Here is a 23678-nt window from a genome sequence, read left to right on the forward strand (position 1 = left end):
AGCCAATTTATGGATAAAGCCTCCCACCATCCTCTTCGAACTTGTTGTACACTTCCTCTTTCATATCATTCCTTGCCTTATCCACAGATTTTCTTGCTGCGTTCTTACTTCTGCCCATACAGGTGCAGCAACCCCGCATCCAGCCATCTCCCTCTATCCTTGATCTTCTATATCCTCTTCCAACCTCCTTCTTTTCACCAACTGCCTTCGCTACTGCCTCTGTCCATCATACCTGGGTTCCATCCCTCGACAATGCAAGCTTCCCTGACGTCTTTCCACACAACACTTCTGCAATTCCCTTAAATGCCTCTATGGACTTCTTCCACTCCTTCCCCAAACCTTCCACATCTTCGCTAAGTTGCTCCTACCTGGCCCTCACCCTCTCGTTGTACTCTTCGGTGAAGTTTCCCCTTCACTTCCCCCATCTTATAACCTTCCGACCCCTGCTTTTAACCTCCCACCGCACCAGCCTCACCACAAACTGGAGGGGGATTGGGGGGGGGGGGGGGAGCAGGGCGGGCGGATACAAGGTATAAAACAAATGTTTATTTACAAACAAATACTACTAGCAGTTTATTTGAAAAAGGTGGATTTGGGGGTGTATGAACAGGGGTAGAAATGATCAAGGTTTTGGATGGGGGAAGATAAGAGATGGTGGGTAAGAGAAGAAAAGAGATGGTCGATAAGAGAATATAAGAGATGGTGGATAAGAGAAGATGAGATGGAGGGTAAGAGAAGATAAGAGATGGTGGGTAAGAGAAGATAAGGGATTTTACCCCATACTGCACAGAGATGGTAGATGTCCAAACTGCAGTTACTGAAATTTAGTAAATTACAACTCAAACCTTGATTTAGGTTTAAATAAACATTTCAGAATTAAATAATTATTTTCTTTAGAATAAAAACCAAATTGTTGGAAGAAAACAATTTCCACATTTTGTTTGTTTTGTTGACCAATGGGTTGGAGTTTGTTTTCAAATGAAAGTTGTGTTTTTTTAATGTTCACATTGTTCATCCAAATATTTCCAAGATATAAAGAATTATGCATTGAATTTCACTGTTTAAACAAGGATAAGAGAAGGTGGGGGTACATCATATTGGATGTGGGCGATCTCTGGGTCACTCCTGGGAGATTGATCGACTGTCTCCGTGCAGCGGGCCTCTTCAAGAGAACTATCCAGGGCTATACAACAACAACAGCAACAACAACAATAATGTTAAGCCTGTCCATGGCTAAAGAGAGGTACTAAAACTACAAGAGCAAAGCATGGCACGCCATCGCAAATCCCCACGCTTCACACCCAAAGCAAAAGTTGAAAGATGGCAACAAGTTCCACCAGGAATGACACAATATCAAATCTTGAGGGTTTCCTTTCCATTTTGCCCCGTGATGCTAAATCCTGGGGCATGAACCGGAAGTCGGAGAAAAAGGTTACATATTTCATGTGTCCCCCAATGCTGATTGCATTTACAAGGTTACATTAAAACAAGACCAAAAGTCTAAGCGGCGTAGCCGGGCTTGTAAAATATTATAAACCACAAACACATGATTAGCTTTTTAAACAGTTGTTAATGCTGTTTATAACATTAAATCAATAAATTTTGAGGAATCCCAACATCCGTGAGGTAAGTTTTACTTGCAGAACTGAGCGAAGATCTACTGTAATCTATGTATCCAAGGGTTGGAGGTGTGCTCATTTATCAAGCAGCTAGCTAGCGCTTGCCAAGCCAGCCGTTCCTTAAGGGTTTTGAATGGCGTGCTTGCTCAAATGATTAAACCACTTGGCGATCTCTCCACAAGCAACTTGGTAAACGAACACACCTCATGTTCTTGAGACCCGACCATAGATTGACTGTAATCTATATACCCCAAAGAGGAATGACCCTTCCTGCCACTCCCGTGGTGAGCGGGTGTACTTGTAAATGAAAATGTTGGTCGGTGGACTCAGCCGTCGTAATGACATCATAGACGTAATGACGTAACGGACACAAAACTGATATATTTTAACTTCCAGGAAGTTTGCAGTCACCACGAAGAGATTAGTGTTATGATTAGATTTACTATAATATTAACGTTACGTTATCATTATTTCGAAAATGATATTACCATTAAAAAACTCAGGCTAATTCCCCACTTTCTCGGTTATTAATATTAGTGCCGAACACCGCTCATCATTGATCATGAACCATACACTGCTTCAATCCATGAACTTTCCATTCACGACATTGGGATTAAAGTATTATGGTTATATTTTCTATATTATTATTATTATAACGAAAACGATACTACTGAAACGATACACTACTGTATTAAGAAACCTGGGCTTAATTTGTCTGAAGCGGTCCAAAGACGAGTCATAACGCCTAAGGCCTATACGTACCGTACCGTACCGTATTGTTGGAAGAGCTGTAACGTCTATGCTTTCGATATTTGATAGTCATTTTAACAATCGGTTTGTTTGTGTTGCACACTGAATAAAAACGTAAAGGTAGAGCATGACGATTGTGATATATGACAGGTTCGCTGATATGTTCGGCATGAACGGCATTTAAATCAAAATGGCGGAGTGTGGAGAGTCAACCGCGTACGCCGTAATGACATCAGACGTAATCACATCACCCTGTCATGTGACCATATCCTCAGCTCTGATTGGTATACATTTGAGGGGACATACATACATACATACGGACGGACAAACACTGTTCTAGTCGGCTTAGCCTGATGGGCTACGCCGTTAAAATATTCAAAAATGTGCCCCTAATTACATATTTTGCTATTCTACTTCTTGGTATTCAATTTGTGGTAATGTACCCAGGGGGCGGGGTCAAAATTATACTGCGCTTGCACCCTATTGCCATGTCCTGATCATAACAACCAAGTTTGAGAATTTTTACACAACCGTTCAGGAAGAGATTGTATGACTCACAGACAGACTGACGGACAAAGCTGATCACAATATGACTATGATGAAGCGTTTTCATATTTTTCAAAAAGCATGAGATAACAAGGATAAATAAGCCTTCCGTGGCTAAAGAGAGGTAACAAACTACTTCCTGCATGCAGATAACTTAAATGCACTGTTAAACATGGAACACTTAGGCATTTAATGCAATTTACAAAAAAGAAAATAAATAGCGGCAATAAACCCTGATTTTTCAAATGCCGTGAACAAACTTTGGTACATCACGGTTGATGAAGGTTGTGGTCAAGTTTCATCGAAATCGTGTGTGCAGTTCTACTTTGGGGGGCTGGGATGGGTCAAACCTGGACCCACATTGACCCCCGGTAGACCCCCTGAGACATCGATTTTTTTTAAATGCCGTGAACAAACTTGAGTTCCAACACACAAAATATAATTTTACCAAGTTTGGTCACAATCCCATCAGCAGTTTCGGAGAAGAAGCTGCAAGTGTTTACGGACAAACTGACGACACGCCATCCCATAAGCTCCCCGGAAATATGTTCCAGGTGAGCTAAAAAGTGACTTTTGTTGTTGTGTTTTTTTATGGATATTGCCCCAGACAAGGCATACAGCCACTCTATGTAAGGGGCTACGAGAAAGTTAGAAAAATATAAGGATAAAGCAAAAGAAAACAAAAATAAATAAATAAATAAATAAATAACAAGAAAACATCCAAGACACCGGAAGTAGCAAAGGTCAGGGAAAATGTGATTAAACCTCAAAGATAGGAAGCATGAATTGACATTCCTCTTAAAGCAGAGTAAATTGTAGGATAATGGGAAACATGTTACAGGTAGTGAATTCCAGAGCAGGACAGCACGAGGGATAAAACTATCTGCATAGCCTTTCGTTCTGCACTTTGGATCAGCTATAGTGTATGGGTGAGCGGAGAGGGCAAACCGAGTCTTGCGTCCAAACACTCCGACGGAAAAAACCAAGTTAGAAAGTCCAACAGAACATTTGCCATGAAAATATCTGTAGAACAAACCAAGAGTGGCAATCGATCTACGGTGAGAGAGTGGTTGAAGAGTTGAACCCATCTCCACACCAACCAGGTTGACGATGCGTTTCTGGAGCCGATCAAGTAAAGATAAGTGGCAGGCCAGTGCTCCAGCCCAAATGTGACAACAGTACTCCATGAGGGGACGTATAGATGCCTTATACAGGTACAAAATGGCCTCAGGAGGTAAATACCTCTGCGCTCGATAAAGACAACCAACTCACTTTGAATCACTCTTAGCAATACCAGAAATGTACTTATCCCAACCGAGGTTAGAAGACATGTCCAGACCAAGAAGCCAAGGCTCAGATGATTCTGTTAGGGTAGAAGATCCCATGTGCACAGAAGGGAAAAGATCTGTTTCTAGAACGAGATATGGACAACAGTTTCGTTTTCTTTGCATTGAAGGTTACCAGCCAGTCGTGCCCCAACTTCAACACATTCTCCAAATCATTGTCCAGAGAGGAAAAAAAGAGAACTATGACAATTACAACTACATATGGGCAGGGTACAACCCGAAGTGGAGATCGGTTTCTGAGGTTTGGGACATGGAATGTAGGGACAATGACAGGGAGATCAGGAGAAGTGGTGGAAGTATTAAAAGGCATTAAAAGAGAGGCTGAGTAGGGTAGAGGATGATGTGGTTGAGCTTGAACGTGGTTGGATGTCAATGAAAGATAGTCTGTTGCGAGCCGTTGGTGAAGTACGTGGATGGACAAAAGGACCACCGAGGCACTCGGAAACATGGTGGTGGGATGATGAAGTTGGAAAGAGGAATGACGAGAAGAGGAAGAAGTTCAAGGAGTGGCAGAAGGCGAAGGGTACGGGAGCAGAAAAAGCAGAGCATGAAAGTTATAAGGCAGTCAAGAAGGCTGCAAAGAAAGAGGTAGCAAAGGCGCAGGAGGCATGTAGGAAAATGTTCAGAGAACGCTTGGATTCGGAAGAGGGTCAGAGAGCGGTATTCAGGCTTGCAAAGCAGATAGCGAAAGAGAGGTGTGATGTGATGGGGGTGAGTTGCTTGAAGGATGAAGTGGGACAAATCATTGTGGACCCAGATGGAATTAAAGGAAGATGGAAAAGATATATGGAAATGCTGTTGAATACAGAGAATGAATGGGATGGCAACATAGAGAGTAACCCAGTTTTAGGACTGGCAGAGAAGATAACTGAGAAGGAAGTTGAGGAAGCGATAAAAGCAATGAAGAGTAGAAAAGCGGGAGGGCCGACGGGAGTTGTGGGAGATATGTTGAAGGCAGCAGGAAGTTGGGGTGTGAAGAGAATGACAGAGATCTGTAAGCTGGTGGTGAAAGAAGGCCGCATTCCAGTGGATTGGGAACTGAGTACCCTCGTCCCTCTATACAAGGGGAAAGGTGACCCTCTGGAGTGTGGCTCGTACCGAGCGATAAAGTTATTGGAGCATGGAATGAAGGTATTGGAAAGGGTGTTGGAGAGGAGGATAAGGAAGAAGGTGAAGATCGACGAAATGCAGTTTGGATTTATGCCAGGAAGAGGAACGACAGACGTGCTCTTTATTGTGAGGCAGCTGCAGGAGAAGTACATGGAGCAGAGGAAGAAGTTATTTCTTGGGTTTGTTGATCTGGAGAAAGCATTCAATAGGGTTCCACGCGAAGTATTGACATGGGCATTGAGGAAGTTAGAAGTGGAGGAATGGTTGATCAGAGTAGTGATGGCAATGTACAAAAGAGCATGCACAGCTGTAAGGACGAAGGACGGGAACAGTGGTTAGTTTGAGGTGAAGGTGGGAGTGCATCAGGGGTCGGTACTAAGTCCACTACTATTTGTACCTGTGTTGGAGGTGCTGGCTCAGAACGTAAAGGAGGGTTTACCGTGGGAGTTGTTGTATGCAGATGATCTGGTGTTGATTGCGGAAAGTATGGATGGACTGAAGGAAAAGATGAACAAGTGGAAGGAATGTATGGAGACAAAAGGTCTGAAGGTGAATATAGGAAAGACGAAGGTGATGGCAAGTGGTAAAGCATGTGGTGAGGTGGAAAGAACTGGGAAGTGGCCATGTGCTGTGTGCAGGAAGGGTGTCGGAGTGAACTCCATTCAATGTACAATGTGTGCCGAGTGGGTTCATCGAAAATGTAGCGATCTGAGAGGGTCATTAACCAGTGTGGCAGCTACATTCAAATGTAAGGTGTGCACAGAGGGAGCTGCAGATGGAGGAAATGTTGAGTTGGATCTTGGAGACGGCATGAAGCTGGAAGGTGTGAAAACATTTTGCTACCTCGGAGACATGCTGAATGGAGAAGGTGGATCAGACTCGGCAACAGTTGCTGGAGTGAGATGTGCATGGAAGAAGTTTCGGGAACTGAGTGGCATGCTGATGAGGAGGGGAGTGTCGTTGAAGCTGAAGGGAAAGGTGTATGCTGCATGTGTGAGAAGTGTTATGATTTATGGGAGCGAGACATGGGTCATGAATGTAGAGCAGCAACGAAGGCTGGAAAGGGTGGAAATGCGAATGGTTCGGTGGATGTGCGGAGTATCGTTGAGAGAGAGGAAGACAAATGATGAATTGCGAAAGATGATGGGAATAGAGCCTGTGATTTATGCTGTGAAGAGGAACAGGTTGAGATGGTTTGGTCATGTGTTGAGGAAGGATGAAAGTGACTGGTTGAGAAGAGTGATGGAAATGAATGTAGAAGGAAGTAGAGGACGGGGAAGACCGAGAAAGACTTGGCTAAAGATGGTGGAAGAAGAAATGCGGGCAAGGGGGTTAACAAGGAGAGATGCAGAAAATAGGGCAAAATGGAGAAGATTGTCATGGGGACCGCAAGGCTAACCCCCGCTTTAGCAGGGAAAATGGCCTTAAAATGCATGTTGTTGTTGTTGTATTGTCCAGAGAAACTCTGACCTAATTACGAGTGGCATTGAGTGAATCAGCAGATGTACAGTAGAGTGAGAAATCATCAGCATACATGGCTAGCTGAGACAGAACATTATCAGGAAGATCATTGATATGAACAAGGAACAATGTGGGACCAAGGACAGAACCCTGTGGAACACCAGAATTGAACAGACCTTGTACCATACATCAAAAATCCCTTCATATTAGACAATAACAAGCTGCACCAAAGGAGATTATACAAGTTAAAATAATTTCAAGAAAGCAATGGAAGAAGATCAAGATATTTGTTGACATGCTATGTCGTAGAAAAAAAGTCACATACCAGACGTGGGTCTTACTCCATCATCCTGAGAGCGGAGGATGCAGACATCACTGAACCCGATTCCAGAGACACCAGGACGATTTTCCAGATGCACATTTTTGAATCCAACAAAGTTTTGGCAGAAACTGGAAAGTTCCCAAATAACATCATCCAAGTTGACGAAAATACTTCCCAACAGAGAAGAACCTGCAATCTGGACATCTTGTGGCTTTAAAAAAGAATTCATAAATTTACAGAAGTCAGCATACATTGCAAATTGAAGTTTATCTTTGGAGAGAGTGAGGAGCTTGTCCCGCAATGAATCGGACTCGGTACAAGCTCGAATAACCTTCTGATCCTCAATTCCAAGCTTATCGATCACTGCTTGGGCTGTTTCTGCTCTCAGGCCTTGTGATTGGAGCCATTCCAAGAAGCTCTCCATTTCACCAATGACCTGCCAGGGACACAATGCCTGTGTAAAGAAAGGAAAGGTTATACATGGTATTTTCTTCACTCTCTTTGGAATTTTTGTGAATTACAGTCACGTGAAAAAGTAAGTACACCCCATGTAAAGTTTTGACTTTTTCAACATATTTCAACATACAGCTATTTGATCTTCATTTCAACAATATTGATAGATAAAGGTGATATAATATAACAAATATCATGAAACATTTACATTTTGGAGTCCATTGTATAATTTAAATAAACATAAATGCAAATTTCGCATGTGGAAAAAGTAAGTACACCCCTACATTTATCACCACTTTAAATACCTAAACTTAGGATCAGGTGCACCAGCTCAGGTGCAAATGATTAGAACATCGTTAGAGAGGATCTTGGAGGAACCTGTCTTATTTAAACCTCAGACATTTAGTTTGGTTTGCTCTTTGTTGTTGAAGTGTGCGGCGTCACCATGCCTAGACCAAAAGAGCTCTCTGCGGCCTTCAGAAAGGAGGTAAAAGATGCCTACGAGTCTGGGAAGGGATTTAAAAAGATCTCCAAACAATTTGAAATCAATCATTCGACTGTCCGGAAGATCATCTACAAGTGGAAAAGATTCGAAACAACTGCCAATTTGTTCAGGCCAGGCCGCCCCAGCAAGTTCAGCCCGAGAGCAGACCGCAAGATGCTGAAAGAAGTCTCTAAGAACCCCAGAATGTCATCACGGGACCTACAGGTAGCTCTTGCCACTGTTGATGTCAAAGTGCACGAGACTACCATTAGAAAGAGGCTGCACAAATTTGATCTACATGGGAGGTGTGCCAGGAGGAAACCTTTGCTGTCCAGAAAGAACATCAGGGCAAGACTAAAGTTTACCAATGAACACCTAGGCAAAGACCAGCACTTCTGGAACAATGTCCTCTGGACAGATGAGTCAAAGGTAGAGCTATTTGGCCACAGTACCAGAAGACATGTTTGGCGAAAACCAAAGACAGCATTTGACCACAAGAACCTGATGCCAACTGTAAAGCATGGTGGTGGAAATATTATGGTTTGGGGCAGCTTTGCTTCATCATGGCCTGGGCAGCTCACCATCATAGAATCCACTATGAATTCTTCATTGTACCAGAGGGTGCTTGAGGATAATGTGAGGCCATCTGTCGGAAAGTTGAAGCTCAACCGAAGGTGGACCTTGCAACATGACAAAGACCCCAAACATACCAGTAAATCCACCAATGAATGGCTGAAAAGAAAGAAATGGAGGGTTCTGGAATGGCCAAGTCAAAGCCCGGATCTAAATCCCATAGAGATGTTGTGGGGGGATTTGAAACGAGCTGTGCATGCAATTGTGCATGCTGTGCAAAAAAATTTTGTTGAATAAATTATTGCAGTCAATCTTTCATTGTTTTTTGTTCAATAAGATCACCTTTATCGATATATACTGTTTCAATGAAAATCAAATATTGATATGTCCACATATGTTAAAAAGATTTTAAAAAACATTTCATGGGGTGTACTTACTTTTTCCACATGCGAAATTTGCATTCATGTTTATTTAAATTATACAATGGACTACAAAATGTAAATGTTTCATGATATTTGTTATATTATATCACCTTTATCCATCAATATTGTTGAAATGAAGATCAAATCGCTGAATGTTGAAATATGTTGAAGGAGTCAAAACTTAAATGGGGTGTACTTACTTTTTCACATGACTGTATTTGCATTGGCAATCCAATCAATTTATTATCCAATAAATGTGGGCTTTTGTATCCAGTATGTTCACTCACTGTGTCCCATTTTGTAAGTTTTCTTATCAATCAGGATCTAATTAATACGAGTTTTTATATACATTTTATATAATTAATACGAGACAAAAATATACCCAGAGTAAACTAGAGGAGATCATTCGGCCCATTATGCTTCACCACTTCAACACCAGACCAATTATGTACACAAAAACGATGCAATTTCATTGGGGGAATGAGGGGAGGAGTGCTGATGAGACGATGTGGCACAACTGGGGATATCCCAAGCATGTCAAATACAAATGGGGAAATATAATTATTTTAATTATTTAAATTAAAAAAGAGAAAAAAGCTATTTTATGTGGTCTAATGCTTCCAGGTACGTATCTAATCCTGATTTAAATTTATCATTTGGTTCGGTTGGTTCGGTTGCCACTGCCTTTCTCGGAGACCATCCCATGAATTAACTACTCTCTGAGTGAAAGACCCTTATCTTACTCCCGTATTAACTCTTCTTTTCTTTAGTCTCAGGCTACGGCCCATGGTCCTGTCACTTTCTCTGCTGAAGATTTATTCTGCACATATTTTGTCGATACCCTTCATTATCTTCAACATCTATCATATCCCATCATAACTGCCTCCTTTCTAATGCATAAAGCCATCTCCTTCAGCGAAGCGACGGGTCTTATATTCTAGTACACATCAAGTGAATCGGTTGAAAAATTGACGATTCAAGTCACCGTGACCGAAGACCTATTGGCCATTGCCCTCAACAACAACTCACTTCCAGTTTCACGTGCCGCTGATGCAGTGCCCCCCGTTTCCAGGAGGCTGGTACTCATTTTGCAAACTTCAGAAGGATGACAGGCTGAGTCAACCCACCTGGTGTTATTTTAACGACGTGACCCGAAGATCTTAAGTGAGCCACATTAATCATGAAGCCAACACCAGGATTAGTTCCGCAAGTAACGAGGTAAACAACACTCGGTAGCGCACAAACCTCCGCCAGGACAAACAGGTTACGTTTTGTATCCACTGATGGGCCGGATCTGGATTCGGACCTGAACCTAAATCGAATCACCTTGTTCTTCCCCCTCGTTCGTCATAATCCATCCACAACTCTTCGACGTATCGTGCTGTGTACCATCATGAACTTGACCCTACATCTCTATTAGTGTATTACTATTAGTGTTAATATTACTCTTGTATTATGAAGAATCCTTTCAAAAGATCGTTTTACAGATCTTTCTCAGTATTAATAATAAAATGACAAACTCCGAACAAACCTTTTCCTCAGAAGATTCGACCTGATCACGAGGATTTTTGTCACAGTTACAGTTCATGGTTTACAAAATCACCCGGAAGTTATTCATAGTTAGTGAATCCTTACAATTAACGCAATATATGTTTCTTCTTCTTCTTCCTCCTCACATCACCGATCTCCACCAGATAGCAGTTGATGGCTCATTGGCCAATTGTCGTCAGATAAAGAACTGAAGCCACAGATCCGCCATTTTACCACTCCCGATCACGGTGCATGAGAGAACAGTAATAATTTTTCGTTCAGTTGTTGTTCAATCGTCGACGTGGCATGAAAGTTGAAGTTACACACAACCCCTTCTATTGACCTTAAACTAGTACCGCCAGTTGTGAACGAGGGAACATCAGAACCGTTTCCAGCAATGCCGCGCCTTTCGGAGTGCCACCCGCCTCTCACCCCGTCCTGTTCCGCTCCTCCTGTTCCGGCTCCGCTCCTCCTCCTCCCGTCACGCCACGCCACGCCACAGACTCCTCCCGTCCCGCCCCGCCCCCACAGTTTTATAGACCGAGAAAGACTTGGCTAAACATGGTCGAAGAAGAAATGCGGGCAAGGGGGTTAACAAGGGGAGATGCAGAAAATAGGGCAAAATGGAGAAGATTGTCATGGGGACTGCAAGGCTAACCCCCGCTCTTGCAGGGAAAATGGCCTTTAAATGCCTGTTGTTGTTGTTGTTTCTCCTTTATGACACGAGGAGGGGGAATGTCTGTCAGAGTGACGGGTGCACAAAAATACACACAACACAAGAGGATTAAAATAAATACAGTTATGGATTATGTCCGATGGATTATTTGCAATAAATTATACAGTCCAATAAATTAGACTTTCCCTGGGAGTGGGATGCACGGAGGTATATAATATGGAGAGCCAATGACGGCTGTCGGCTGAAGCTAGCGGAAGTTGCTTGGCGGCCATATTGGGAAGCTGATTCATTTTGGATGCTTACCGACTGTAAGGAGTCTTATTTGTGAAGTGAGTTATGTGAGGAGTGAGTTATGAGGAGTGGGTTATGAGAGGAGTGGATTATGAGATGATTGAGTTATGAGAGGGTTATGAGAGGAGTGGGTTATGAGAGGAGTGGGTTATGAGAGGAGTGGGTTATGAGAGGAGTGGGTTATGAGAGGAGTGGGTTATGAGAGGAGTGGGTTATGAGAGGGTTATGAGAGGAGGCGGTTATGAGAGGAGGAGACGGTTATGAGAGGTGAGGTGAGGTGGAGAGGTAGAGAAGGTGATGTAAAGTGGAGAGGAAGAGAAGGTGAGGTGGAGAGGTAGAGAGGGTGAGTGGGGTGAGGTGGAGAGGATGAGATGGTTGGATGAGGTATAGATGATGAGAGGATGGGGTGAGGTGGAGAGGGTGAGTGGGGTGAGGTGGAGATGATGAGCTGGCTCGGTGAGGTATAGATGATGAGGATGGGGTGAGGTGGAGAAGGTGAGTGGGGTGAGGTGGAGATGATGAGACGGCTCGGTGAGGTATAGATGATGAGAGGATGGGGTGAGGTGGAGAGGGTGAGTGGGGTGAGGTGGAGATGATGAGCTGGCTCGGTGAGGTATAGATGATGAGGATGGGGTGAGGTGGAGAGGGTGAGTGGGGTGAGGTGGAGATGATGAGACGGCTCGGTGAGGTATAGATGATGAGAGGATGGGGTGAGGTGGAGAGGGTGAGTGGGGTGAGGTGGAGATGATGAGACGGCTCGGTGAGGTATAGATGATGAGGATGGGGTGAGGTGGAGAGGGTGAGTGGGGTGAGGTGGAGATGATGAGCTGGCTCGGTGAGGTATAGATGATGAGGATGGGGTGAGGTGGAGAGGGTGAGTGGGGTGAGGTGGAGATGATGAGACGGCTCGGTGAGGTATAGATGATGAGAGGATGGGGTGAGGTGGAGAGGGTGAGTGGGGTGAGGTGGAGATGATGAGACGGCTCGGTGAGGTATAGATGAGGATGGGGTGAGGTGGAGAGGAAGAGAGGGTGAGTGGGGTGAGGTGGAAATGATGAGACGGTTGGGTGAGGTATAGATGATGAGAGGATGGGGTGAGGTGGAGAGGGTGAGGTGAGGTGGAGAGGATGAGGAGGTGAGATGGAGAGGGTGAGAGGTGGCGTGAGGTGGAGAGGAAGAGAGGATGGGGTGAGGTGGAGAGGCTGAGAGGGTGAGGTGAGGTGGAGAGGATGAGGAGGTGAGATGGAGAGGGTGAGAGGTGGAGAGGAAGAGTGGGTGAGGTGAGGTGGAGAGGACGAGAGAGTGGGAGGGGTGAGGTGGGAAGGGTGAGAGGTGAGAGGAGAAGAGGAGTGGAGAGGAGTGGAGTGGAGAGGTACGTTTCCATCATGTTGTGAGAACACTCGATGATGACATAAAGGAAGAGCGCATCAGGAAAAAATATTGCAAACTGGTCCTGTTTGCTCACCAGTGAGGCTTGTGGGTTAACTACATGACAGCGTTTCATGTCATTTATGTGACTGACTCACTGTTGATGTGTTGCTGACCCATGTCAGTGTAGAATAAACTCTGGTTATTATTATATCTGCGTGGTTTCTAACATCTCGGTAATAGAAACATACACATCTTAGTTACAATATAATGACTGAATTAAGTAACATCATATAACATGACAACAAATCAGATCTTTATATTGAGGAATATTATAGAACAAGCCAAAGAATGGCAAACGACGATGTACCTCAATTTTATAGATTTCTAGAAAGCTTTCGACTCCTTGCCGAGAGAAAGTCTGGGTTATAATGAAGAAATACAGCATACCTGGAAAATTAGTGAACCTTGTAAAAGCCCTTTACCAAGACTTTCAATGTGCGGTCGTCGACCAAGGTGAAACAACAGAATGGTTCAAGGTGAAGACGGGAGTTAAACAGGGGTGTAACATGTCAGGATTCTTATTCCTACTAGTGGGTGATTGGGTCATGAGAAGAACGATAAAGAACACCGAGCGGTAATTTTGGGCACTTTTTTTTCAAACAAGCTCTAAACCATTGGATTCCCCAGGAAAAATGCGTCTAGAACCAACTTCAAACTTAATGAACACCATTTCCTTAAAGAACGGGATTCTGAGCCCGAATATCAGTTCAAATATTAGTATTCTATATTAATTAAATAGTCGGCGGTCCTAAAATTCGCTCCAGCTGCATCATCAGTGCGCCACGCCTTTGCTTTGACAGGCTTACGATCGGCTTCCCAATATGGCCGCCAGACTATTTCCGGTGGCTTCACGGCGGCTAATGCTGCGAGGTGGCCAATTGGCTCTCCATATTATATACCTCCGTGGTGGGATGCCCGGACACTTAATCATTTGAAATTGATGCAAAAGTTTCGTTTTCAGTACCAATTTGAAGGTAAGGGCCTATAGAACAATTTTGGTTCGAGTGTCGAGCACTCATATAATTATTTTTTTGTTTTTTGACCATTTTCCAAAATGGCAGCCATCGAAAATAGTGAGTTATAAATTTTATTTGAAAAAGCTCATAATTCTCACACAATTGCTGTGTAATACTAGTACCCGATTGCAAAGCCGCAATGAGCCGGCGAAGCCAAAGCCTCTTGCCACTATTTTACCCATCACTATGGCATCAGTAGATTAGGTAGTTGGTAGTAGGTAGGTGTAGTAGTGAAGGAGCTGGGGCTCCCACGTCGATCGGAAGAATGGACGCGACAAAAAGCTGGAATTCATCCGAGTTGCTTTAATCAAACCAAACACTCAGGCACTCTGAAAAGCCCGTTTATCGGGCAGCAATATATATACATATTATCCCGGAGCGTTTGCCCAGGAAAGGCGTGAGGGGGCGTGGCCCAGCGTCCTGGCTGTGGCCTGGCAAGTTGAGGGCGAGCCTGCCCGGGCGTCCTGGACGAGCCCGGCATGGTGATCGCTCCGCGTCCTTGATAGGTGCAAGGCGATTGTGAAAACCCAGCGGTAGCCGCTACACACGTCCCCCCAGAATCGACTTGCACCGGCAGGGTCAATTTGAGGGGGGTCCTGATGACCCGGCCGAAGCGACCCCTGGCGGGTCGTGGGAGGGGGTCCGGTGTGGTGGTGGGCGGTCGAGTGGGGGGCACCGTGGACGGGGGGCGGCCTCGCCGCGGCAGAAGGGCCACCCGTGGTGGATGGTCGACGTCCACGTGCGCCGGCTTAAGGCGGTCCACCGCAATCCGGTCCGACCTGCCGCCGATGTCGATGACGAACGACTTGTCGTCCCGTCGCAGCACCCGGAAGGGCCCGTCGTACGGCGGCCAGAGTGGCCCCCGATGTGCGTCGTGAAGCACAAAAACATACTCCGCTGTGCGAAGTGCTGGGGGGACGTAGGACTGGGGGTCACCGTGGTGGGATGTTGGCACGGGGGCAAACCGTCGGGCGGCCTCCTGGAGGTCCGAGCGCTGGTGAGCTGCGGACCAGGGACTGGTAGCGTCGGGCACGAATTCGCCCGGGACGCGTAGCGCCTGGCCATAGACAAGCTCGGCGGTGGATGCCTGGAGGTCCTCCTTGGGGGCCGTGCGGAGGCCCAAAAGGACCCACGGCAGCCGGTCGGCCCAACCGCCGTCTTGAAGGCCGGCCATGAGCGCGGCCTTCATGGAGCGGTGGAATCGCTCGCACAACCCGTTTGCTTGGGGGTGGTAGGCCGTAGTACGGTGGAGCTTGACCCCCAGGTTGCGGGCGACCGCGCCCCACAGCTCGGAGGTGAACTGTGGTCCGCGGTCTGACGAGATGTCCGCCGGTGCGCCGAAGCGGGCGACCCAGGTGGCGATGAAAGCCTGCGCCACGTCGGCGGTGGTGGTGGAGACGAAGGGAACGGCCTCCGGCCACCTGGTGGTCCTGTCCACCATGGTGAGCAGGTGTGTGAACCCCCGTGACGGGGGGAGGGGGCCCACCAGATCCACGTTGACGTGGTCGAAACGTCGTTCGGGCACGGTGAAAGGTGCCAGCGGGGCCTGGGTGTGTCGGTGGACCTTGGCCCGTTGGCAGGCCGTGCAGGTGCTGGTCCAATCGCGGACGTCCTGACGAAGGCCGTGCCAGACGAATCGCGCCGACACCAGCTTCTGGGAAGCTTTCCGGCCCGGGTGGGAAAGGCCGTGGAGGGAGGCGAAGATGCGGCGTTGCCAGGTGACGGGCACGATGGGGCGAGGCTGGCCTTGGGAGACGTCGCAGAGCAGGACAGTGTCCGCGAAGGGGATGTCGGCCAGGCAGAGGCCCGTGTCCGCCACCCGGAGGGCTTGCACCGTGGTGTCGGTGGTTTGGTCCGCCGCCATAAGCGCAAAGTCCACGCCCAGGTGGACCGCGTTCGCGCTGGCCCGGGAAAGACAGTCGGCCACGGCGTTGTTTTTGCCGGCGACGTGCCGGATGTCCGTGGTAAACTCCGACACGGCGGAGAGGTGGCGCTGTTGGCGGGCCGACCACGGCTCCGTGACCTTGGCCATGGCGTAAACCAACGGCTTGTGGTCGACGAACGCCGTGAAAGGTCGGCCCTCCAGGAGGTGGCGGAAATGGCGGACGGCCAGGTGTAGACCGAGGAGCTCCCGGTCAAACGTGCTGTATTTGAGCTCGTTCGGCCGGAGCTGCCGGCTGAAAAAAGCGAGTGGCTGCCAAACCCCGTTCACCCATTGCTCATGTACGGCGCCCACCGCGTAGTCGGAGGCATCCGTGGTGAGGGCGATGGGAGCGTTGAGCACCGGGTGAGCGAGCAGTGTTGCGTCGGCGAGGGCCCGCTTTGAGCTTTGGAAGGCCGCATCCATTGCTGCGGACCAGGCGATGTCGTGCTTGGCCGGCTTGCCCCGGAGGGCTTCGTAGAGGGGCCGCATGAGTTGAGCAGCGCGGGGCACGAAGCGGTGATAAAAATTCACCATTCCCAGGAATTCCTGCAGGGCCTTTATGGTGCGGGGACGCAGGAACGTGGTGATGGCCTCGACCTTGGTTGGCAGCGGCACCCGTTCTTGGTGATGTGGTGGCCCAAAAAATCAACGGCCGTCGTGCCGAAGTGGCATTTGGCCGGGTTGACGATGAGGCCGTGCTCGCTGAGGCGCCCGAACAGTGTTCGGAGGTGGAGGAGGTGCTCGGCCCGGGACGTGCTGGCGACGAGGATGTCGTCCAGGTAAACAAAAAGGAACGGCAGGTCACGCAGCACGCCATCCATCAAGCGCTGGAATGCCTGAGCCGCGTTCTTGAGACCAAACGGCATCCGCAAGAATTCAAATAAGCCGAACGGCGTGATGACTGCCGTTTTAGGGACGTCGGCCGCCCTGACAGGTACCTGGTGATATCCCCGTATGAGATCAATTTTCGAAAAAATGACCCGTCCCGCCAGACGGGCGGAGAAGTCTTGGATATGCGGGATCGGGTACCTGTCGGGGGTGGTAGCGTCATTGAGACGGCGGTAGTCGCCACACGGGCGCCATCCACCCCCTGGCTTTGGCACGATGTGCAGTGGCGAGGCCCACGCGCTATCGGAGCGCCGCACGATGCCGAGGTGCTCCAACGCGTCGAATTCGGCCTTCGCCACGGCGAGCTTGGCTGGGTCGAGGCGGCGGGCCCTGGCGTAGACCGGCGTGAGCCCGTGGTTGGTATGTGGTGCTCGATCCCATGCCGTACTGCGACGGCCAAAAACGTCGGCCGCGTGAGGGCCGGGAACTCCGTGAGCAGGCGAGCAAACTCGTTCGCCGCCGGGACGGCGCATGCCAGCTCGGTCGGCGCGGAGCTGCTCAATGTGCATACCAGGGAGCTGAAGGTTTCGGCGTTGATTAAACGACGCCGTTGGACGTCCACCAGCAGTCCGTGTGCGCAGAGGAAGTCGGCGCCTAGCAGAGCCATGGGCACGTTTGCGGTTACAAACGTCCAAGCAAAGCGTTGGCCGCCGAAGCAGAGGGTGACGTTGCGCGGGCCGAAGGTGCGGATGGTCGATCCGTTGGCCGCAACCAAGGAGGGGCGCAAACCGCGGATTGCCTGTCCTGGTCAGAGGCGGGTATGACGGTCAGTTGGGCGCCGGTGTCGCACAGGAAGCGCCGTCCGGACGCTTTATCCGTGATGAACAGTAAGTTGCCCGTGTGGCCGGCGCTCATGGCTGGTAATGAACGCCGGCCCGGCCGTTTCCCAGCCTGCCGAAGGTGCACGGGGGTCGGCATGTCCGGGCCTTCTGTCCGAACCTGGCATGATAGTAACACCACGCTTGGTCAGGTGGAGGCCCCGGTCGTCGTGCTGGAGGTGGTCGGCTCGGTGTAGCGGCCGCCAATTGCGTCGGCAGTTCGGTCGTCGACCGTGCCGGGTGCTCGGGCGCCATGGGTGTTGCGTCGGACGGCGGTGGGTCCCATGTCGCCGCTGCGATGCGCTGTCCTGCGGCGGAGATCTTGTCGGCTTCTCTGGCAAGGGCCCGGGGATCTGTGATCGTCGTGCTTGCCAGGGCGAGGCGTACCGGGTTAGGCAGCTGATGGAGGAACAGCTCCCGGAACAGGAATGCCGGAGAGTGCTCGCCGAGCAGTGAAAGCATGTAGTCCATTCGCTCGGAAGGGCGCGTGTCGCCGAGCTCGGGCAGGTCGAGCAGGCGCCGTGCGCGTTCCGCCGATGGGAGGGCGAAAGCGTCGAGGAGAAGCTTCTTAATCGCGCCATATTTGTCAGCGGCTGGCGGGCTCTCGAGGAGGCTCAGGGCGCGGGCCGCGGTGGCCGAACCGAGCGCTGTTACCACATGGTGGAAGCGGGTGTCGTCGGCCGTGATGCCTCGCAGGGCGAACAGGGAATCCGCCTGTGCGAACCAAACCGCCGCGTGAGCCTCCCAGAAGGTAGGCAGTTTAAGGGCGACTGCCGTGTCCATGTCGGTAGGCCACCAATGAAGGAGCTGGGGCTCCCACGTCGATCGGAAGAATGGACGCGACAAAAAGCTGGAATTCATCCGAGTTGCTTTAATCAAACCAAACACTCAGGCACTCTGAAAAGCCCGTTTATCGGGCAGCAATATATATACATATTATCCCGGAGCGTTTGCCCAGGAAAGGCGAGAGGGGGCGTGGCCCAGCGTCCTGGCTGCGGCCTGGCAAGTTGAGGGCGAGCCTGCCCGGGCATGCCCGGGCGTCCCGACCGAGGCCTGGCAAGTTGAGCGCGGGCCTGCCCGGGCGTCCTGGACGAGCCCGGCATGGTGATCGCTCCGCGTCCTTGATAGGTGCAAGGCGATTGTGAAAACCCAGCGGTAGCCGCTACAGTAGGTACCGTACCGCGTTCAAAATGACCATTTGCATTCTGGATGAGATAAAAAATTATAAAATCTCCTTCTTGATTAATTCGGTGAATTCCATCTCAACTTCGGATATTTCCGGCCCTGAAAATTTTTTCCGCTACGGCTGCGAGATTTCTAAAAAATAATTCTTCGTCAATTTTAGAATATTTGACGCCGTTTTCAGCCTCCGAAACACGGGAATAAGCTTTTTTGAAATATTTTTTCAAATGCTAGAATCTCATTTGTTCCGGTGTTTGGTGACGATTTTCGTTGAAGATAACCAGGGCCCGTGCGGGCCCGGGGAACGAGGTTGGTCTTAAAGTATTTTAATTACAAATTAGAGGTGCATAAGATTGTGAATCCAAAAAAGACGGGTGAAACAAACTCCTATTGAACTTTTTCGCAATTTTTTATGCATACTTCTGCATCCGCAAGATGGTGGCCTCCATGGAGCGATTTGGTGCGTCAAACCTTCGAAATTCTCAAAGGATTCAGCAAAATATGGCTTTTCAACATAATACTGTCGCACAACTCCGATTAACACCAGAGTTGCGGATTGCCGATCACGAAGGCTTTAACTCCCGAGGTGGAAACTCAATGGCAGATTCCAAAACCTAAAACACCCAAGCGCGCGGAATGGAGGGGAACGGCGAGAGCCCCGCAGCCTTATCTATTAAAATCAACCACCCGGTAAACTGCATTCAGATCTTTTCTACAAAAATAATGCAAGGGTTTATTGGGAAAAGCAAAGACAGTAAAAGCACGCGCCGGTAATGAAATAAGGTACTAAATTGGGATCCCACGCACACAGATATCAAATACAAACAGGGGATGTGAATTAATAAAAAGAACACGTTATGTTAAATCGTGAAATGTGGTGTGAGTTTATCTGTCCATCGTCCTGTATTGTTTGCCGTCCACCACGGCTCCGTCCGGCCCCGATGTACCCACGAGGCCTCGCTCCGAGCTCCGATCCTCTCACCGCCCACGAGGTCCGTGCACCAAGCTCCAAAGCACCCAACACAGGCCAGCGGCTCCACACGAGGTCGATCCCCACACGAAGCACGAAAAGACAGGAACGGAGAGAACGCAGGTGTGACTGCACGTCTCGTCCTTCCAACTCGCTTCTCAAAACCCAACTCGTGTACTCAGGCCGTGAACTGCCAACCAACTGTTGCTGCGCCGCTCGCTCGCGTGCACTCGGGATCCAACTCACAGCTCGTCGCTCTCAATGGCGTTCGGCGCTCGTCACTCAACTCAGGAATCGAACTCTCTGAAAAGGCGTTCTGCAACTAACAACTCTGTCAGGATCACACCGGGACTGTACTGCTCGACAACTCCACTCAACTCCTGTGCACACGAACTCTTCCAAAAGGCGTCCGGCCCCCGCTAATATCCCCGGCCGGTGACGTCAGCATTGGCGCACTCCCCTGCCAATTAGAGCCTCCACCGACTCGCCGGCTCGCTCAGGTCACGCCCACTGCGTCACTCTCACTCCCGCTCCTGCTCCTTGTGTTATAGCACGTGCTATGCGAGGCGGGTAGGCCTCGCGGAGGTGCAAATGGTGGCGGCCATGTGGCGGTGTTCTAGCCCGATTTCTTCCTAAGTCATGTCAGGGGGGAAGGGCGTCATTAATGTTGTACTAAGGGATCCTAACTAAGTGTCTATGTGTTCTGCAGTGCCATAAGGGACAAAGGTTTGATTACCAGGTGAGACATACAAGGGCTCTACTCATTAACCCCTACACTACCTAACACACGAATCTCCTCGTAGATACACAATCATACATCTTAACCCGACAAACGCCTACACATGACTTATTACAGGAAGTGTTCCTTACCGTGACACACGAAGCATGGTACCTACTCAGATATACTCTGCTCAACATATATCACTACCCAAATTCATAACAATACGTACGCGTTCATTCACAACACCGGCTTCGCCGGCTATAACTTTTATTGCTATCTTAAGCTAATACTGTGTGAGGAATCAACTGGAGTCAAAATATAGATGTTTTGAATATTCTGGTATGGCAAAAATAAAAAATGGCTGCCAATTTTAGGCTTTTTTCGCATTATGCCTCATAACTTCTGTCCTATTGACCCTAGAATGGTGATTTTGGTGTCTATACCTAGGTTTTCATGTACGAGTTATTGAATAAAAATAGAATAAACATGATTGTAGCATATCTTATATGATATTTCACACCAATGAGACAATAAATACAAAAAGTAATAACGCAAATCTGGTATTTTTTTCATCTCTTTCCTGTTGAACTTTTTCCAGTTTATTTATTAGGGCTGTGTCAACAAGCTGGGGATGGTCTGTCTTTTGCCAAAATCAAACCAAAGAAAACCCTTCATTATGTTGGTCACTTTCTCTTTCCAGCTTTCAGATATCATGGAAGGCTGAGAAGCTGGAATGAGAGTTTTCAGTGCAGTGCAGATAAATTTAAGAATAGCCTCTCTGTCCCTTCATGAACCCAACATTTTATGCATCAAGACGGCAGTTATTTAATATTGTTTTTTCTTTCTGTCTTTCCAGGTCGTTTCTGAGATGGCTGGGACAAGGTGATGGCAGTTTTGCATTCTGTGCTAAAAACAAACTGAGGAAGGGCTCGTTTGTCCTCTTGCGAATCCAGTCGCCAGTCGTGGAGAGCGATCCTACACAGAAATCACCAGCCTTGTAAGTCAGTTCAGAGCAGTTGGTGCTGCTCCCCACCCAGACGTAAAACTTCCAGATGAAGAATCCATGCAGAAGAATCATGCATCCTGGCACAAATCATGTCGTCAGCTTTACAGGGCATCAGCACTTGACCATGCAAAAAAAAACGTCGCTATGAAGGATTGCCTCCTGCAAGAAAAAGATCCCGGCGGACTAGTGCAGCTGTTAATCATAATCTGTCTCTTCTGTGGTGACGAAACAAATGCAGCAGACCATTCTTTCCAGAAGCTTAAACTCACCAAACAGATACATGACAAGGCAGTCGCACTGGGGGAAGAGCGTATCGTGTCACTCCTTGTAGAAGGCGATCTGGTCGCCATTGAAGCCAAGTATCATCGGAATTGTTACACAGGGTTCACCCGCTGTTACGATGCGACTTGTAAACAAGACACAGCTGGAACTAGGCGAAAACCTTGAGGCCACAACAGAAAATGAATTGCTCCAATTCATAAAGGAAGAAGTCACTGGAGGTCGTAGAATTTTTGCATTACAAGATGTCATTCCTGACAGATATGATGACGGAGAGATTAGAACAACATGGAATCCAGAAGACCGTGAGCTGGACACGCCTAAAGGAAACAGTCCTCAAACACTTCCCGAATTTGAGAGAGGACAAAGGTATCCGAGACCGAGTTTTCATCGTTTGTTCGAAGAAGGCTCGAAAGATCATATCAGATGCAACTCAAACACCAGATGAGGAAGCACATACATCACTAATGGCAGCATCGATTCTCCTAAAGCTGTTTTGGATCATGACACTGCATTCAGATTTGATGGTTCATTTCCCAACGGTTGCGAAGATTTATCTGTTCCACAACGTATGAAGTATTTCTTCCGTCAACTCCTCGCAGGACCCAAATCATCGCCAGAACAAGAGAATTCCAGGAAGATCCTCTCTGTGAGTCAGGTAGCCATGCTAAATATGACTTCTCTTTCTGTGAACTTGAATTGTGAGCCTCTACTTGCAGTGTTCCTGGCCCTCAAATTGCATTTCCAAACAAGAAGCAAGAAGTTGGTAGAACTACTACACAAGTATGCTCTGAGCATGTCATATAAGAAAGTCCTCACCATTGAAGTTAGCTTTGCACAGGCTATTGCAGATCAAACAAGGAACACTGATATAGTCTGTCCTACAAATGTGCGTCAGCTCATTTTCACAGCTGCAGCCCTGGATAACTTGGATCACAATCCCACATCACGCACTGCAAGCTCATCCTTCCATAGAACTGGGATTTCAATTTTTCAGTTTTCTTCATCAGAGAAGCCTGGGTTGGACAAAGAATGTCTACAAATCAACTCACAGAAAACAGGAGCAGGCAGCAGTGGACCCATCCTGCCTCGTTCGTATACGTTTGAACCACCTGTGGGCCGAAATCTTGTCACCCAACCTCCGGTAAAAGATGTGCAGCCAGTGGCAACGAGTTCATTCGATGAGGAGAAACAGCACGAACAGGCATGGACTGCAGTACATGATACCCTATATGTGGATTCTGATACAGAAAAAGGCACTCCAGCGATGTGGTCTTCATTCCATGCTGCTCGATCAGATGCTGTTGGACAACCGGAAAAAGGCATTGAAGCCCTCCTGCTATTTTTCCATGAGAAAGCAGCTACTCCAGAAATGATTCGACATGGAATGGAACTGGTGAAAAAAACAAATGAGCACCTCAACCCACACCAAGTCGATGTGTTGGTAGTGGACCAACCACACTATAACCTCGCAAAAAAAAAAAAAATGCAGTGGACCTTCCCTGACATCTTCAGGGAAGACGAGTTTGTGGTGATGCTAGGTGCGCTCCACATTGAAATGGCTTGGCCCTCTTCCACGCATTCACTGGATCAGACAGCACATCTTCCTTCAAGTTTAAGGGTAAGCGATACTGCTGCAAGTTGATGCACGAAGTGCCATTCCTCATGGAGGAATTTGCAACTGTCGTCGACACTCCATTCCAAACATCGCCAAGGCTGAAAGAAGTGGCAACGAACTTTGTCTGTAGACTGGACTGCAATGAGTCAAACGAGGACAATGACGTTGACCTCGTCCGAATGAGTGTGTTCTCACAGAAGACTAGGGACGTGGAGAGAATTCCCCCAACGAGTGATGCTTTG

General features: G+C 48.1%; 1 protein-coding gene across 6 annotated transcripts in view; it reads right to left on the reverse strand.

The window, feature by feature from the left end:
- The window catches only part of LOC137429473 (uncharacterized), a 483513-nt gene that overhangs the window by 33910 nt on the left and 425925 nt on the right, over nucleotides 1-23678 (reverse strand). The window contains exons 1-3 of one of the 6 annotated variants that reach the window (XM_068119424.2): nucleotides 10618-10698; nucleotides 7406-7608; nucleotides 7158-7282 (exon numbers count right to left, since the gene is read on the reverse strand). In XM_068119424.2, coding sequence (XP_067975525.2) covers nucleotides 7158-7282; nucleotides 7406-7608; nucleotides 10618-10674 — 385 coding nt within the window. In that variant the 5' untranslated portion in view covers nucleotides 10675-10698. Of the gene's footprint in view, nucleotides 1-7157; nucleotides 7609-10412; nucleotides 10524-10617; nucleotides 10776-10972; nucleotides 11062-23678 lie in introns of those variants that run through there. The other 5 variants (XM_078780691.1, XM_078780689.1, XM_078780688.1 and 2 more) reach the window with 5 other exon arrangements.

Source organism: Myxine glutinosa, chromosome 6 (assembly GCF_964187855.1).
Source record: "Myxine glutinosa chromosome 6, kmMyxGlut1.1, whole genome shotgun sequence".
Lineage (NCBI taxonomy): Eukaryota > Metazoa > Chordata > Myxini > Myxiniformes > Myxinidae > Myxine > Myxine glutinosa.